The sequence below is a fragment of the Psittacula echo genome (genome assembly GCF_963264785.1).
Source record: "Psittacula echo genome assembly, chromosome: 13".
Lineage (NCBI taxonomy): Eukaryota > Metazoa > Chordata > Aves > Psittaciformes > Psittacidae > Psittacula > Psittacula echo.
Genome location: NC_137749.1, coordinates 1,233,512 through 1,252,293, shown reverse-complemented (window position 1 = coordinate 1,252,293; position 18,782 = coordinate 1,233,512). Strand labels below are relative to the sequence as shown.

The following is an 18,782-nucleotide window of genomic DNA, read 5'->3' as shown; positions in this document are numbered from 1 at the left end:
TGGTTACAGGGTGATTTAATTGCTGCTCTGGAGATCTCCATGTGGCTGCTTGGTTTTCCTGATGGTTTGATCCTGTATCACTGCTGGGGCTGGTTCCAAAAGTCTGTGGAGCATCCTGAGGATGCTCTTTCTGCTGGGCAGGGGCTCTTCTCCCCTGGCCCCTCTCCTTCCATCCATGTGCGGGATGGAGGCACAGTGTGACTGTATTGGATGAGGGAGGCTTTGCTTCAAAGCCCCCCCGCGGCAGCATGTTGCTCCCGTAGGGTACCAGACTAAGAAGGGATATACACTTACAGGCAGGTTCTGCCCCTGCGCTGCACTGAGATCCTGCTGGGACCCAGATGCAGTCCAGCAGAGCCAGGCTCTGCCAAAACCACCAGAGGAACCCAAGCAGGGCCCTGACCTTCGCTAACGGGGCCGTTCCCCCCCTCCTCACTGCTGGCATTGCGCTCTCAGTCCCACGTAATGACCTTCTCTGCAGCGGCGCGCCAGCGTCTGCCACTTCCAATTACCCACGCCTGTCAGCCCGCGCTCCTCCCCGCAGCAGCGCGGGGGCTCTTCCTCCCTGGAAGCATGGCAGCGGGTTGGGGGGGACGCTGCACCAGGGTCCTCACCCTCCCTGCTCAGGGACCCTCATGCGGTGCTGCCCAGGGCTCTGGCTGCTCAGCCCCGGGGCACTGGAGACATTTGGGTTTCTAGGATCATTATTAACCTGTTCGAGAGCTGTTCCCGCTCGCAGCTAAAATAGATCTTTAATCTCTGCTCAAAATAGCTCGTTTGACGAGAGGCCTCCTTAAAGCTGACACATAAATTTAACCAGGCTGCCCGAGCCCTGCGCGAGGATGTCTGCAAGTGCTCAACAGCACTCGAATTGTTGGGGTTTTTAATGCCATCATTGCGGACACATGTCATACCTTCTTTCTTCCATCAGGTCACTTGTATCGGTTGGGAAGCAATTTGCCTGTGTCCTCTGCTGTGTCCCCATCCCTGCCCCTCTTGCAAGCTAAGGGATATTTTGGGGTATTCTTTGATGTTGGTTTTCTTGAAGGGGGTTCTCCTTGGAGCTGCTGCAGGAGCATCTCCGTTGGGATGTGCACCTGCATCTGCACTGGGATGTGCACCCCATCCGTGAGGTTCTCCCTGCAGGCCCTATCTTGCAGAATGGGGCACGATAGAGGAATTTGGAGGGGAGGGACCCCCTGGGCATAGAGCTGGGTGGGGTCAGACCCATAAACTGAGGGCACAGCTCTGTGGGGTGCCAGTTGGATCTGGGCTCACCCCAGTCACCTTCCCCATAGGACACAGGTCACTTTTCCAGTGCCTCGCTGCCCTGCACCCCAGCGAGATCCCGAGCAGCAAAATAATCACTTCCAGCATCATTATCCATTGCAAACCCCAGCTTCCAATTTTAATCAGAGGAGCTGGTGTTGCTTTAAGATCCGCCGGTTTCAAAGATCACAAGAGGGGTTAGAGAAAATTACCCTTGACTCTTACATGCTAATGTAATCTCTAACCAGATCTGCAGCACTGCAGCTAAAATTGCTTTTTAGATTAACATTTAATTATTAACAGGGCCCCCTGAAAGGCCCGGGGCTGGAGCGCGCGGAGGGGAGCGGATTAGCAGGGTGGGATGGAGCGGGAGGGAGGTCGCGGTGCGGCCGTGCTTTGCCGCAGCCCTCGGTGCCGAACTCGCTGCCCTGTTTTATCCTCTGCTCGCTGTAATTTATGGCGGGGTGACCTTTCCCATCCTCGCCCCTTGCAGGGCTAAGATGCGGTGTCGCTCACCCGGTGCTGTGTCCCCTCCATTGCCGTGGCACCATAAATCTGGTGCTGGATGGGAGATGGGCAGGAGCTGGCACAACCACAGTGGTGCCAGGCGGCAGTGCCAGCCGGAGTCCTGGTTGCCTTGGGATAGGATGGGCACCCTCTGTGTACAGAGGGGAAGCCTTCCTCCTCCAGCACCTCCTCACCCTCGCTATCTGGTGGGAAACCAGTGTCTGTGAGGACTGGGGATGGTGGCAATGGCTATGATGGGGCTGCTGTGGGGTAGCACTGATGTCCATGGGGAAGGGGAGCTCCCTGGTGGGTTTCTCCCTCCCAGCACAGAGGGATGAGGTGGCTGTGTTGTACTCAGGGCACCAGGGACCAGCAAGAGCCTTTGCTTAATTTATCAGTGCTGCCAGCTTGTGAGAGCGCTGCCAGCCTTGGCCCCGCTCCCACGCTGTCTGTCTGGTGCTGTCAGAAGCCTCTTGCTCCTCTCCTAGCGGGGTGATCCTGTCACCTCCTGTCCTTGCTCCGAACCCAGCACTGCTTTTAATAGCAGGGCTGGGAGACACCGCGCTGTGATTCTTTGCAGCATCCCCTGCTCCTTCTCCCCTTCCTCTCCTAACCCCAAACCCTCCCTTTTCAGGTGGTTACATCCCAGAACGCTCAGATAACACTCGCGCAAGGATGCGCACACGTTGCACCAGAGCCTGGATGGTGACCAAGGGCTGCTCTGCCCTCGCCCTGCCCGCCTGGCGGCACAGGCCCGGTTCAGGCTGAGACTTTAAAGATTCCTCTTTTTTGTTGTTCCCCCCCTCCCATCATATTTTCCTTTATCTAAATCCTCGCTTGCGAAAGCCTCCATCGACAGCTGCGGGGCCTTATCTCGCCGGAGGGACCTTCGCAGGGCTCTCGTAGGAGATAAGCCCGACTTATCAGCCGCTGATGTCAGAGGAGGTGCCAAACCCTCCCGTCACGGGGGCTTTAGGCATGGAGGGTGTTGGGTTTGTGTTTTTATTAAAGTCACAAAGTCCTTGGGCTTATAAATAGTGCGATGTAGAGATTGGGCTCCAAAACTACCCGGCACGGGGGGGGGAAGGAGCAGTCGGAGAGGGGATGGAGGGAGTGATGCCAGCATTGGGGAGCGATGCTGTGGGATGCAGGACTCCTGGGGGACCCTGCTCTGTGTGTCCCCAAGGGACCCCTCTCGCCATGTGCCGCTGGCTGGGCTGAGGCTTGGGGTGGTTGGGCAAAACTGCTGAGTGTTGTCTTTCCTGCTACAGAAGAGCCAGAGCAGCTTGAACTAAATCGGATCCTGCTGATTGGAATTAGTTCAAATGCAGATGGAGCTAACTAAGCCGGCACTAAGCGTTCGGCCAGCCCAGTGCCCAATTCCCATCAGCTGATTCAGGGGCTTTTCTGAGCAGCATTAGTGAAATGCCACCGTGGCACAGATGCCTATTGTGCCGGCGCCCACCCTCTCGCCTACACATGCTTTAGGGGCTGGGAGAGAGGGATGGGGTTGTGGCATGTGCGGGGTCATCGTGGTTATGATGTGTGCCCGTTGGGGTGGGGTGAAACGCAGCATAGCTGTTGGAAAACTTGTCCCCACTGCGTGACGGTGGGAAATGGGGACAGAACTGGAGTCTGAGTTAATTGGTGGCTTTATTTATCATGGAATCATAGAAGGTTTAAGGGATCTTAAAGCTCATCCAGTTCCAATCCCCTGCCATGGGCAGGGTCTGCAGGACCAAGAATGCCAACAGCTCCTGTGACCGACCACCAGCATCCCCCTTTCCCCAGGGCTCAGCCATGTCCTGGGGGCTGCACCCTCACCCTCTGGTCAGCACCCAGCTTGGTGGCTGTTGCCTTCTCTGCTCACCCCATGCCACCCCATCCCTGGGTGCTTTCTCCTTGCTCTCAGCCCTGATTCCCCTGGGAATCATCAGGGATCCGATGCACATCCGGCATCATCCCAAGCCTGTGTTTACCAGGGACATGGGGCAGTGTCCCGGCACGGAGCTGGCCTGGCTGCAGGGGAGGAGGTGACGTCCGCCAGCTGATCGGCCAGATGGTGACACGGGGCAGGACGCCAGGCCTGAGGTCACTGCAGAGCTGAGGCTCAGGTATGGCTGGCGCTGATGCCATCCGCAGCCATCCCATAGGGTCCATCCCATGGGGATGCAGTCGGAGTGGATGCAGAAGCGCTCCGGTGCCAGCGTGCACACAGGAGCTGTGTAATGAACCCCGAGTCCCGGCGGGGAGAGGCGAGCTCCCCGGCAGTCAAGTGCGCTCACTCAGCCTCTGAATAAGAAGCACTTCATTCTCTTTTCAAACTGTATAATTTCTGCCTGATTGTAATGGCATATTTTAAAATTACCAGAAATCGAAGCCAGAAAATGGATACGGCTGCTTTTACTGCGAGCTGCGTTAACAAAGGAGATGTAATGCATGAAATAAAAACACCTCCCTGCCCCCCTCCTGCTTTTTTTTTAAGACAGTAATAGGAGAAAATTGGTTTTGAAACTGAATAAAAGTCCCTTTCAGAGGAAATCATTTCTTTCAGGGTACCTTTGCTGAAAGTAAAATAGTGAATAATGAAAGGTGGTTACATGATTGTCTTTCATTTAGAGAGCGCGAGGACAGATGGAATCTGGGAGAAATGCACGATTGGAATAATTGCATGGTAACAAGGCGCTTGTTGTGAAATTAGTATCTTAAGAAAGTAGTGAAAAAGGCTTTTACTCATGAATACTTCATTATTAGGAGAAAACAGCACAATTTGGGTTCTCCAGACACCTGCTTCGTATTAGATGACTTCCTCCTCCCTGCCTGCTCCTCACACCTTTCGATAACAAGTCTCTTCCCTTGCCCCCTGGTTTGCAGCATGGAGGGGATGGGCTGAGACCCCCATAGCACCACTGGGCAGAGCCTGGCCTCGGCACTGATATCCTGCATGGGTCCCATCGCCAACCTGGGACCCCCCTTGCCCGATGGAGTGTGGCACAGAGCAAGAGCAAGCGGGTACCATCACCTACATGTCCTCGGTGGCTGCAGAGGCGTGTTTTGAAGGGTGACATTGAAACCAGTGGAGCAAGGAGAGCCCCGGGCACGGCTCTGGGACCAGATCTCTGCTGGTGTGAACCCAAGGCCACCGCATGCTCCCCTGCACGCCGGTCCCAGTGCTGTTTGCCAACGCTGAGGCATGGTGGAGACATCCCAGCTGGCTGCAGGAGGATGATTCCCCCACGATGGAGCACGTGAAGTGATGGACCCGGCCGTGACCCCCGTCTGTGACCCCCACCTATGACACTGAACCATCAGTAAATGTTCAGCTCCGAAGCTGCGATGCCGGAGGACCAGCACCACTGCCTGCTTTTCTGCTGCTCCTGCCCACGTCTCCCTGCCCTCTCCAAGTGGGAATCTCACTCCCCGCGCCAGCCGGAGCAGTGGGAGGGTGTCAGCAGCAACTGGTTATAATTCATGCCCTCGGTGGCGGCTGCTGAAGGATGTACAATGAGCAGAGCGGTGGCGGCGGCGACTTTGGCTTGACCCCTCCGGCTTTTGTCGAGCGGATTTTTGATGCCAGCTGGGAGCTGGCGGCAGATCCCAGGACCCCGGTGGGATTTTAACGCTGTCTGTCCCCAGCCTTGCCCGGAGCCGGCGGGATCCTGCATTGCCAGGAGGCACCGACTGGCACGCTGGCAGAGCAGTCTGGCACTGGTGCCGGGGAGGCATCCCGGCTCTGCCCCGTTCCCGCTGGGAAGGGTGGAAAGCTTTGCAGGAAGCGCGACTCACCCGCTGAGCCCTTCATGTTTATTTTATTTACATTCATATTTCTTTAAGGCTCCCGGAGTTGTTATCTGTGAAGGACGGAAGGGCTCTGAGCAGAGCGGCACCAGGGGCTCCTGCTGCAGCTCCATTGCCCAGGGAGAGGCTGGATGGGCAGGATGGTGACGGGCAGCTCCTGACCGGATTCTCTCTCCTCTCAGCAGGGCACAGGCTGGCAGTGGGGCCGGTGCTGCCCACCCAGAGGCCAGGACCATGCTGGCGTGTCTGCAGAGGACCCAGAACCCCCCAGCCCAGCACCTCGCCTGCCCCAACAAGGCGCTGGAGCCGCGCAAGTGTAAGTGCCCCCGGTCCGGGGGGGGGACACACAGAGATGCGCCCGCTTTGATGCTGCTTCCCCTATTGAAAAAGACATTTATTTAACCGATGATAATTAAACAGAGCAGCAGAAGCGGGGAGGGAGGAAGGAGACGAGATAAGCAAATTAAATTGGGTTGCTCTGGTTGATAAGTGGAACTTCAGGACATGTTGCAGAGCTGCCTGGAAGCAGCGCAGAGGATGCTGCTGTCGCCTGCTCCGCAGCCCCCCAAACCTCCCCATCCCTTTCCCCCCTAATTACCTTCCCCATTCGGCTGCTGCTCGCCTTTCCCAGGAGCTGGCCTTTCAGATAAGCTGTAAACCAGTTACATTAAAATGGGATCCAAAAGGTCACTCCAGCAAAGCACCTGTCTCTCCCAGCCTTTGTCTCTCAATCCAAACCGTGATTAAATGTATATTTAATGAGCCTGCTTTCGGCAGGCGTGTTTGACCTCCCCGGCTGGGAAAGGCGCATTAAGATTCTCAAGTGATGAATGTGTGTTTTAAAGAGGGGAGTGGATATTTTTCTGCTGGTCTCAGTTGGATTTTTAAACATTGCTGGCTGAAGACAAATCAGCTGCTAAAGCTCTGCTTGTTAGGCTCTGACAGCCCCTGGGCATTTGTTTAATGATCTCTGTTTTCATGGAGATGTGTTTTTCCCCTGTACCCGGGTACCCCGAGTGAGCCGGGTGTGGGGTTCAGGGGATGCTGGGGACCCACAGCATCGCTCTGATGGGGCTTGGGTCACACTGGCAGCACGGAGGGCTGGTTTTTGGGGTGAAGCTCCCCAGGGTTTGGCACAGCATCGCGGCAGGGAGCAGAGCGCCAGGCCAGAGGCGGGGTGATGGGTGCCCACGTATTGCAGGCAGGGAAGCACACGTGTGTGTTCATCAGTGATCACAGGGATAGATGGGATCGGTACCTCCTGAGGTGTTTGCCCCCAAGCACCCACTGGGGTGTCAGCAATCGGGGGGTCTCAGCGCAGATGCAAAGCCGCTCGGGTCGTCCCTTTATTGGTGTTGGGAAAGGAAATGGATGTTGCTCCTGGAAAACCATTCCTCATCCGTCACACCTGAGCAATGCAGGGCTGGCATCAGGCTCTGTCTCCCGGCGCGCTGCGTTGCCACGGGGTATTAGCTCAGCCATGGCCACACGCTCTGAGACCCATGGCAGGGTTTTCCAGAGGTGCTTGGCAGTGGGAATCCCTGTGTCAAGTCCAATGTGATGCTGAGGTCAGGATATATCCACCCATCCCAGGCTGAGCCCAGGGCCATCTCGGTTCATGGGGATGAAGCCCAGAAGCACACTCCTGCTGCGGAGGCTGATGCTCCCAAGTGCTTCCCACCCCACTATAGATGATGCTAAAGTAAGGTTTGGGGAATGGGAGCCCAAACAGGGTGTCACCAAGGCACCCATGGGTAGGGAGACCCGCTCTTGGAGGGTCCCATCCCTGCAGTGCTGGGGTCTCTGAGCCATGCTGATGGGAGGAGGGTGAGTTGCAAAGTCAGTCCCCAAGCCGGACGGGGCACCGGGGCACTGGTGCTTTTGGCTGGTTGCACCGCATCCTCCAGGGCAGGAGATCCCTGAGGCTCGTCCCACTCCAGATGTATCCCTGGGGTAGATGGCGTGTGGTGACAGCCAAGATCCCTGCCTGGGACCCCCTGTGCCGCGCTTGCCGCTGGGTGCTGCCAACCAGGTCACCTTAATCAAAGTTTAGGTGCCCGCCTGCTCCGGCTCCTTGCGGGCAGACCCAGCACATCGCTCCCGCTCCTGCAGATTGAATTGCAGGTGACATCCAGGGCCACGCATCCAGCTGGGAAGATTTCCCCTCCTTTATTTATGGCACCTGCGGGAAGCGCAGTGCAGAGGGGCTGGGAGCCGGGGCCGAGCCCCCCGCACATCGCCACCGAGCATCCTCTTCAAACGAGGCACAATTTAGAAGTGCCTCTGATTGCTTAATTTGCTCCTGAGTATCTCAGTAATTATCTTTATGGGTCTTATTTCTGTCCTCTGGCATTGTTTCTGTCGATATTAAATGAGTCTGGCTCCGGGCGCGCTGGCCGTCTGGCCCGGCCCCACCGTGAAATCCTATTACCCTGCCCGCGCCGCTGATTAATTTTGGTATTAATTTCATGTAAAAGGTGAGCTCAGTAATTCTGCCCGTGCTGGGAGCTGGCGGCCCCGCTGCCTTCACCCCCCAGCTCTGCCCCTTGGCTCTCCTCCTAATTGCTGTCCCCTCCTTGTTTCCCCACGTGCCGGTGTGGGCTCGATGCATCCCATGAAATCCATCCTAGTAACTGCTGTGGGTGACGTTGCTGCGGTGCCAGTTTAAAGCAGCAGCCTGTTTCCCTTGCCGGCGGTCCCAAGGCTGCATCCTGGCATGGCAGCGATGCATCCTTGAGGATGCAGGAGCAGCAGGAGGGTGCCTGGAGCCCTGCCTGCTTCCAGCCGAGGAGCAGGAGCCTGCGGAGAAGCAGCATCCTCAGGAAAATATCACGTCCAATTAACTCCAGCAGCCTGGTCCCTTTTGATTTTGTTCTGTGCACATTACAGGAATCCTGAGCTTTATTTAAATTATAAATCAAATAATACCACTCTCGGCTTGGCCAAACTCTGCTGCTCCTGCTCTCTGCAGTGATGTCGTGGTGGCTTGTATTTAATTACATGTTCCTGTCTGTGTGCCCTCCGTCAGCCAGCACCATGCTGCTGGCATGAGGCTGTGGGGTGCAGGGTGGGTGCTCCCCAAAGGCTAACGTCACATCTCACCATGAGCATCCTTCTGGTGGGTCATGGAACCATAGAGTGGTTTGTGTTGGAAGGGACCTTAAAGCTCCTCCAGCTCCAACCCCTGCCACAGGCAGGGACCCCTTCCACTGGAGCAGCTTGCTCCAAGCCCCTGTGTCCAACCTGGCCTTGAACACTGCCAGGGATGGGGCAGCCACAGCTTCTCTGGGCACCCTGGGCCAGCGCCTCAGCACCCTCACAGGGAAGAGCTTCTGCCTAAGAGCTCATCTCAGTCTCCCCTCGGGCAGGTTAAAGCCATTCCCCTTGGCCTGTCCCTTGTTGGCCCCATGGGACCTCAGCCCAGTGGGAACAGTGTGAGAAATGGCTCTTAAGGGGTGGCAGGAGCCAAGAGCCCTCCAGGGCTCTGGCTGGGTCGTTAAAACACTAACGAGCGGCGGTGCCAGGGCCCCAGCTCCAGGGTCACCCCCACTCTCACACTGACCTGTGGGGGTGCCTCTCATCAGTGATAAAACTGTTTAATTGCATGTGGGATGAAGGGGGTTTAATGGCTCCTCATTCCCCAATTCTACTGATTCCAAGGGCATTTTCATTAGAGTGGCTGCGGCGAGGCTCTGCTTTCGTACACACCCATAAAATACCATTTTAATTTCATGAGGGGTTACACATGAATGAAGTAAGATTAATTCTTTCATTTTCAGTTTCTGGAAGGGATCGGTTAATGATGGGTCTGTGTATATATATGCCATAAAAAGGAGTTCAATTAACTGCCCTGCCCAAAATGTGCTGTTGACTTGCACTTTCCCTGCCAGGAAATGCCGCAAAACCACGTGCGTGGGGAAGGGAAGGATGGATGGATGAGGATGGGCTGCTCCTTGCCAGGGCCACCAGGTCAGAGCCCTGGTGTTTGGGTGGGATTCACTCATAATGCCCCTGCACGCGATGGGGTTTTGGGTTGTGTCCACACTTACCAGGACCACACCAGTCCAATGGGCACGGAGCATGGGTACCAGCGGGGCTGTGTGGGACTGCAGACCCAGGGATGGGGCATCTCCTGCCCCAGGGGTGCCCATTCTGCTCCCCTCAGCAGGGATGGGGTCCCATGGGCACCAGCAGCCACATTTGGGATGCAAAATCCATGTCTTAAATCCATTCAAATGCCGATTCATCATCAGTGATGAAGCAGAGGGGATGCGGAGTGGCTGGGAGGAGCTGCAGTGGGGTCCCTTCTCTTCCTTTTGGTAGAATGGCATCAGAGGCCATCAGGGTGGCATCAGGGCTGTACTGGGGCCGTGTTGGATGTCAGAAGGGTGACATTAGGAAAGCATTGGGCAGCAGTGGGGTGGCGTTGGAGCAATATCAGGATGACATCGGTGTAGCATGGGATTGTGTTGTGCTGGGGTGGCCCCAGTGGCATCAGAGCTGAGCTGGGGCAGTGTCAAGTGGCATGTAAGTGGCATTGGGGCAGTACTGGGGTGGCATCATGGTGGTGTTGGGGTGACATCTTGGTCTCTTAAGGGTGGCATCGGGGTGGCACTGGGGTAGTATCAGGGCAGCACCGGGGCATCCTCATGGCCACGATGCGCCTCCCGCCCGGTGCCGTTGGGCTTTGCCGCGCCGGTGGCCGCGGTGTGCTAATACCTCGTGGAGGAGACAAATGGGAAGTGACACGTGTGTGTGTAGACGGGTATTTGTGGTGACGCTTTGACTGCAGATAATAAAGTGCTCGCCCTGAGGTGATCCAATTCAGCAGCCGCCTCGGCAGAGCCGCGCGCCGAGCAGGGGGAGAAGAAAGGGGAGGCAGAAAAGGCCCATCTGAGATGACATGTCAGCCGAAAAAGGGAACGTGTTAACGGATGAATATCTGGGGACGGCAGAGCCCGGCGCTTCCCTTTGTGCTTTGTCATGAATTCTGTTGTCTTTGCAGATGACGGCTCCTGCGCGGGGTTTGCCACCTACGGTTATCCAGATGGATTTCTCCCACTGTTATTTCTGGAGTTGGTTTTCATTTAAGCCCCCGGAGCCGGGGTGTGTTTGTCTCTCGTCTCCTCGCACCAGGGGATGCTCTGCCAAGGGATGCTTTTAGGGGCTGGGGAGTGGGGGGGTTCTGCAGCAGGGATGCAGTGTTTTGGGGGGCAGCCGCAGTGATGCTGAGGGTGATGGTGGTTATGGGTGGCTGCCATCCTTGCCTGGGGTCCAGGGACCCCAGTGGCATCCTGCCTCTGTGCCACCCATCCCGGGGACACCGTCACCATAGAAACCACTGCTCTCTCTTCACAGTGACAGCAGCGCGACCTGCCTGGTGCAGGGTGAGTGGCGATGGCAGCATCAGTGCTCTCCTCTGCACCTCAAACGCAGCTCGGGGCTGGGTGCTGCTCACCCCTGTGGTTCACTGTGGGTCTGGGCATCCCCCAGTAACCCCCCAGCTCCAACTGGGACCCTGGTGATTTGCCACGCTCCTGGTGCCAGCACCCTGCTCCGTGCCACGCTGGCAGCCCGTGCCAGCTTTGCCATCTGTGGCTCGGACCACAGACTTCAAGGACTTTCTTGATTTGTGAAATGCACCAGGTTTTGTTTGTCTTCTTCCCCAGTATTTTCCAAACATTGATGTTTCTTCCAAGCGTTTCCCAAATATTGATATTTCTCCCAAGTGTTTTGCAAATATTTAGGGTTTCGCTCTTCCAAAATCTGTTCCCACTGTCACAGACAGAGAAAAATGGGTTTTTTTGATGCTTTTTAAGGCTTTGGAGACATTGGGATCTTCCTGCTGCATCCCCCCGGAGCCAGGGGACCAGTGCTCAGACCAGTACTGAGCAGCTCCTTGTGCATCCACCCTGTGCTCAGCATCCTCTGAGCATCGCTCCCCTTCCCACCTCTGCTAATTACACAGCCTGCCTAATTGCTGCCCTTTTGCCCCTCTGGCTCGGGGAGGCAGAGCAGGAGCAGAACCCAGAGCTTTGCTTTCCATGGCAGGATGAGGAGGGAGGGTGAGGAAGGGGAAGGACAGAGAGGATGGGAGGGGGAGGATGCTCAGGGCAGGGCAGGGTGACCCCCATGGAATGCCCTTTCCTGGAGGGAATGTGGCAATGGGACCACATGAGAGCAGAGCAATTGGGGCTTCATGTTGTGGTTCAAGGCAGAAAACCGCGGCCAAGCCTTTGGGTGTTCCTTGTGAAGGGTTGCCTGGAGAAAGGGGTGAGAAGAGTTTTCCTTTGGGGCCGTAGGAGGCAGGGCTCAAGCAGGGCATCAGGTAGCTTCCATCTGCAGCTTCACCACCAGCAGCTTGATAACGATTTACTGCCCAGATCCCTTCTTTCATTTGTCGCAAAAGATTTTAGTGCCTTCGATGTGTAAAACTCAGGTTTGTCCCATCTTATCCGGAACAGGAGGGAGGGAATGGAGGCAGGGATGCAGTGCATGTCTTTCCTGTGCATGTTAACCGGTTAGGTGCCATGTGCTGCTGCTCGGGTTGTCCCTGCTGAGTCCTTGCTCAGGGCTGTGTTGGTGCCAGTGCTGATTCCAAGGATGTGCCCCAATATCCTGCTCACTGTCCCCTTCCAGAGTGGGACAAACGCCCCGGGGAGCGCAGGGTCTCCTGCAGCATCATGGCCTGAAAATTAAAGCCATAAATTGCCAGTGCAAGTGCTCGCCCTCATCCAGGGAAGAGTGGGCTCAGCCAGGGATGCTGCTGCCAGCACAGGCCCAGGGATAGCAGGGGCTGTGGGAGTAGCATGGAGCATCCTTCCTGTCCTTCCTGGTCCTAAGCATCCTTCCTGCTGCCAAGCATCCTCCTTGGTACCAAGCATCCTTCCTGATGGATCTTTTCCCGTGCTGAGCATCGTTACCGGTGCTGAGCATCTTTCCTGGTGCCGTTTTGATCCCAAACTGCTTTCACGGAGCAGCAGCAGATTCCCAGAGCCCCAATGCAGCTCCTGTGAGCTCCTCGGGTGCCGAATTGTTCGCCTGACTGACAGCTGAGCAGCACAGACAGGTCTATTATTGCTATGGGGCCCGGGCCCCGCGGGCCTGCAATTTAGGTCTGCGCTATTAACCTTGCCTTGTTCTCCACTTTGTAACCGCTTTAGTGCCTTTAAAAGTGTACAGTTAAAATCAGGGTTAATTAGGGGCCTGGCAGCTGGGCTTAACTGGCGCCCATTGTGTCCCAGTGGAGCCAGGCTGAGGTAATTGGGGACTGTTGTGGGTTTGTGCTGGTGGACTCCTGCGAGCACAAGCCCTGTATGGTCGGTCTCTGGTGGGCTTTGGGCTCTTCTGCCCTAAGGATGGCTTTGGTTTGCTCCCCTCCCCTCCTTTCTCCCCATCTTTCCTTCTTTCCCAGCGCTTGAGGGCTGTGGCTACAGCTGGACACGGCACAGGAGTGTCTGGGGGATGCAGAGGATGCAGGGGATATGGGGAATGCGAGGGAAATGGGATGCAGAGATATCAGCGATGCTGGGGAAACAAGGGATACGGGACATGCTGGGGATGCGAGGGATAAGGGTGATAGGAGGGATACGGGGGATGCACGGATACAAGGGACACAGGCAGTGCATGCACATGCCAGGAGAGGCTTTTGGGGGGGGTTCTAAGGGCACCCCCATCGCTGTTGGACATTTTGCTGCTCGGGCCATGGCGAGGCCAGAACTCCCTGACCCATAAAGAGGGATTTATTCCGGCTCGCGGCACCGGTGGGGTCTGGGATTTACATCTGTGTCTGGAGCCGGGTTTGGTGGCCAATTTGCTAAAGTAAAAAGTTGTTTAGCTGGAGGCGTAATCTTATAAGCCTGTGCTGCCATTATAATGGCTTCTCGTTTCTGCCTGGCTTTCCAATAACGCTGGGAGCAGGAGCTCGGAGTAATATAAAAAGCCATCGGATTATTACTGCGGGCAATGCGTTTTCCATTTACAGTAATAAAATACTGAAGAAACAAAACAATTCAAAATTCCAATAAAATTCAAACCAAATCTTTGGCTGCTGAGCAGATTCAATTATTTAGCTGTTATTGAGTGCAGGCTGGGAAAATAGAGCAGGTCAGGGAGGGAGGGAATGCTCGGAGCGAGGAGTGTGCTGGCCGCATCCCGTGGGAACGCCGGTGAGGGAGGGAGCCAGGGAAACATCACTGTGGATGGGGGCCTGTCCCTGTGCCCGGTGCCTGCATTTAGGGATGAGATCCCGGTGTGATGGCTCCGATGGTCCAAGTGGAAGAGGCGTCTGGTGAGTGCTGGCAGTGGCTGGTTGGTTGGTTGGTTGGGGAGAGTTTGCCTCACAGTGATTGCATCCCATGGGAAAGCAGTAATTACTGTGGAGATGGGGAGCGCCGGAGCCGCCGGAGCACACGGCACACTGCTCCCTGGTCGGTGCATCACCCTCCATGTGGCAGCACACCGAGCTGGAGGCATCTCACAGCCAGCCCAGCTGGCACAGAGAGGTGACAAAGGCAGCTCCTGGCTCTGCCATCGGCTGGATCACTGTTGGATGCGGCAGTCCTTGGGCACACACCAGCACTGGGGCTCACGAGTGGGATACCCTTGGCCAGGCTTGGCTCATTGCTGCAAGCAGCTCTGCGGTGCCACTGCATACTGCATGGGGCTGTCCCAAAAGCATCACTGCTGTCTCAGTGCTTGGGGATGGCTTTTTGGCCACGGTGGCCACGGGCGATGCTGCCTCCCTCCTCTCTCCATCAGTGTCCCCTTTCCTTTTAATATTTTCCCTTGGAAAGCAGCGTTTCCACGGAATGGGCTCATTAGGGATTCTGCAAGTGTCACCAGCTAATTAGTGTCATGTTAATTGAGTATTCACGATGCTGCCACCTCCAAGGACAGCGGTGCCGGCATGAAGGGGAATGCAGATGTGCGTGGCTCCGTGCGCTGTGCCCATGCCTGGTGCATGCTCGTGTGGGCCCCATGCAGCTCTGCAAGGCCCCCCGGGCTCCGGAGCTTCCCGGAGGTTGGATGGTCCATGGTCGGATGGTGCAGCCCGGGATGCCGTGTGCCTGCACGTGTCACGCCATAGGGAGCTGCGGTGCCTCCTGTCTCCCGGCAGCTACATTAACTCCTGCTCAGAGTCCCTGGTTTTAATTGGCTTAATACACTCGTTAATAGCAATGTCTATTTAAGACACCTGTAAAAAGCCCATAACATTTGCTTAATGGGGGGAATGGCTGGTGAACGCTCCACCGTGCTGCCTCTGCAATTACTGCTGCACCACTCGGGTGGAGAGGATGGAGAGAGGCCTCGCTCCTGCATCCCCACACAGCACGCTGGCATGGAATGTCCCCCTGAATCCCGGTTCTAATGCTGTTCTAATGCATGTGTGCAGGCAGCATCCCTTGGATGTAGGATTGAGGCAGGCCACTGTAATGGCTTGGTTAGGTGTGCTGAATGCACCTGATGGTGCAGCTATTCCATGGTGACTTTGCCACCATGGAAGCACATGGTGGCATCAGGAATCGCTGGTGTCGGTGGCATCCGGAGCTAAGTGCTCCTCTGCAGGGATGCTGAGTACCTGCGGTCCCTTTCCCTCGGTACCGTGGGGATGTGCTGCTTGAGAGCATCCAAGATTGACCTGCAGCAGGGGAAGGGCTCCTCATTATGGGGGTCACAGCCCCAAACTCCCCAGTTTTGACCATCTCTTCCTTGCAAATCGTGTCTCTGAGGCACACACGGGGTTTGGCATTCCCGGGATGCTGCAGATGTCCCTTAGGAGGGCTGAGGAGCAGACATCATCCCCTATGCGCTGGCATGTGTGTGCGTGTGCCTCTGTATATGTGTGTGTGTGTGTGTGTGGAGGTTTTAAACACCTAATTTATTCCATCTATTAGATAGATTTTGTAGATTTAATCATTTTCACAGTTGGTGGCTCATTGGATACTCAAGATAAACTCCAAATGAAAGTATAATGGGTACGACAAATGAGTTTTCACACCAGAATGGCAGAAACTTGCTCGGGAAAGAGTTTGAAAGGGACAAAACTATATACATATATCCATTTTTTCCCCGCAGTGCCTTTTGCTGACTCCAGTAGGTTACCACAGTTAATTTCACCAGTTTTGTTCATCTGTAAAATTGCATAAAAGTGACATTTTTGTGCTCATTATAGGAACTGCTGATTTATGGCTGGTAAATGCAATGCTCTTCCATTTTTGGTGAGGTTCTTGTAGCAGCGCAAAGCACCCATGAAATTGCTTGTATAATGTAGTTTAAATCCAATCTCGGAGAAAGATTCCCCCGTTGGGTAAAGTGACATTTCCATTCTCCACACCGAGTTTATTTTAGGCCACTTACAAGTGGCTCCGTCGGCGGGAGGGGGCAGGTTGGTGCCGTGACCTGGTTTCTGCTGGCAGCGGGTGATGGGGTGCCAGGTCCCCACTTCCCAAAGGCACCGGATTCACCCTCTGCTTCGCTCCCGCAGGCGAGACGGCGGCACCGATGCATTCCCCGCGCTACCCCAGCCCCGCCGAGCTGGATGCCTACGCACAGAAGGTGGCCAACAGCCCGCTGACCATCAAGATCTTCCCCACCAACATCAGGGTCCCCCAGCACAAGCACCTTAACCGGACGGTCAATGGCTACGACACCACGGGGCAGCGGTACAGCCCCTACCCCCTGCACGCCGGCGGCTACCAGGGTCTCCTGGCCATCGTCAAAGCCTCCGGCAAAAGCGTGGTGAAGAACTCGGAGGGGAAGCGGACTAAGCTCTCGCCCGCCCAGGTCGGCGTCGCTCCCTACCCCGCGTCAAGCACTTTAGCTCAAGGTCCCTCCTGCGCCGGGCAGCTGAGCTACCACGGTGGCCAGAAGCAGCTGGAGGGTCCCGTGCCCCCCAACGTGACGGTGGCAGCCTCCGTGCTGCCGCTGGCGGGCAGGAGCCTGGCGCTGCCGCCGTCCAACCTGCCCTCCATCCAGAGCATCATCTACCAGATCAATCAGCAGTGCCAGGCGCAGGGTGCGCAGCCGGGCTGCCCGGCCGTGGTGGCCGCCAACCCCAGCCCGGCCAAGCACGGCGCCTTCACCGGTGCCTACGCCGGCACCGTGCTGCCCGAGTGCCGCAAGGGCGCTGAGCTGGCGCTGGGCTCCAACCCGACCACGGCCCTGGCACCCAAGGGGGGGGTGTACCCCGAGGGCATGGACTACCTGGTGTGGCAGCAGAAGCAGCAGCAGCAGCACCTGCGGATGTACAGCGGGGGCAGCGGGGGGGCCCTCAGCAAGTCCCCCGAGACGTGCGCGGGTGCATCGCGTCCCTACGCGCTGAGCGGCGCGGCCGAGAAGGTGAGCTCGTCCCCATTGAACTGCATGCACGGCAACTTCTCGGTGGGGCAATACTTCGCCCCCCCTTGGAACAGCATCTTGGTGACCCCCAACAGCGACTGTTACAACCCGCCGGAGCTGGGGGCCGGGCCCCGCGAGCTGGGGGTGCCCCCGTGCGAGGGGCTGCCCAGCAAGACCCTCTGCAATACCTCCATCCTCAGCAGCAGCCTCCAGTCCCTGGAGTATCTCATCAACGACATCCACCCGCCCTGCATCAAGGAGCAGATGCTGGGCAAGGGCTACGAGACCGTGTCTGTGCCAAGGCTCTTGGACCACCAGCACGCCCACATCCGCCTGCCCGTCTATAGATAAGGAACCGATGCTGCTTTTCCCAAACCCAGGGCGAGGATCCCGGCGCGAGCCGCGCTCCCCTCCGGCACCGCGTGGGGCCCGGACCGCGGCAGCGATGGTGGCAGGGGGACGGGGAGGGGGACACACGGGGTCGGCTGCCGAAAGGGCTCCCGGGACACTGGCATTTCCCCGGGGTCCCCAGACTGGATTCACCCGCATCCCGCCGGGAGGACCAAGGACCGCTTGTCTATCTCTATAGCTCAGAAATCATTTTATCTCCACGAATGTGAACAGGGAATCGCTACGAGTTGCTGCTATCCAGGGAGAGGAGGCGCCGACCCTGCGGGCTCCCGGCTGGGTCCGTGCGGGGCAGAGCCCCTGTGCCGGGCTCACCGCAGCCGGTCCCAGCCCGGTGCCCGCAGGGAGCTGACGCCTGACCTGTAGCTGAAGTCCGTAACTTGCACTGCTTTGATTAAAGCTAATAACTGGGGACAGTCTGGAGGCTATTTAAGAGAAAACCACTTGAAACTTGAACAGATTGCTTTGTTTTCTAAGTTCTGTTATTTTTTGTAGTGACTAGGCTGTACATCTACGTGTTGGCTGCTACAGAGTCTCCTCACACCCCTCTTCCTCCTCATCCTCCTCCTCGCCTGGCCCCGCATTGGCCACTGGCTCCTATTCCCATTCAACCAGGGGGTTCAGTACGCAGAGGGACCCCCCCCCCAGCCCCTTTCCCACCCCAGGTCTCACACTTCCAGCCTGTTCCATCTCCCCCTTTACTGTCAGTTCTACCTTGGTGCTGGGTTAGAGGTGGCCGCGGTACCGGGGGCACTCACATACCTCCTCCTTTTCTCTTTTCAGTTCCGAAACGCTCATTAGGGTCCGTTATTCATGATGTGTAATTACATCTTTAATCGAGTTATTCATTTAAAAACAGCTCCACACCACAGAATACAAAGGGTTTTTGATGTCTAATGGATAAAGAAGGAAAAATACCCCGATGAAGCCCAAGGTGATTGTGCTCGGAAGAGAGGTACTGTATCCCTGAAAGGCCTGTTCAAGCACTAAGTGCATTTACAAATCTCTGAGAATGTTTTTTCTTTTATACTAAAATTGACCATTATATTCTACTGTGAGAAGTGCTGCTGCACTTATATTGTTTTAAAACAAATGAAGAAAAGATAAAAAAAAAAGAAAGAAACACAAAACCCACAAGCCGTGTGTCCGGATGGTGTTTTTCCCAAAGTAAAGCCAGGATATCGCTGCATGTGTGTGCTCTGGAGTCTCTTTGCTTTGCTGTGGCCTCCCCCCAAGAAGCAGGACCCCCCCCCCCCTTTAACCCACAGACTTTTAGGGCACCTATAAATAACCCACTAACGATGCTGAGCCATTAATCCGGCCCCAGCGCCAACCTCCACCTCGCACCCAAAGGGCAGCCATGCACGTGGGACAAATCCCCAGGGATTAGGGCCTCGACCCCATGTGCACCCATGGGATGCTCACCCCTCACAGCACCAAGGCCCAGGTGATGGGCACCG

The 18,782-nt window shown here is 56.3% G+C and overlaps 1 protein-coding gene across 1 annotated transcript; it reads left to right on the top strand.

Annotated features, from left to right (window-relative positions):
* Positions 1–5,808: 5,808 nt before the first annotated feature.
* FAM222A (family with sequence similarity 222 member A) lies at positions 5,809–17,265 on the top strand (the record flags this gene model as incomplete). Its single annotated transcript, XM_080628611.1, has 2 exons — positions 5,809–5,890; positions 16,061–17,265. The coding sequence occupies 2 exons, from the start codon at positions 5,809–5,811 to the stop codon at positions 17,263–17,265; spliced, it is 1,287 nt and encodes a 428-aa protein (XP_080484737.1).
* Between the last annotated feature and the right edge of the window lie 1,517 nt (positions 17,266–18,782).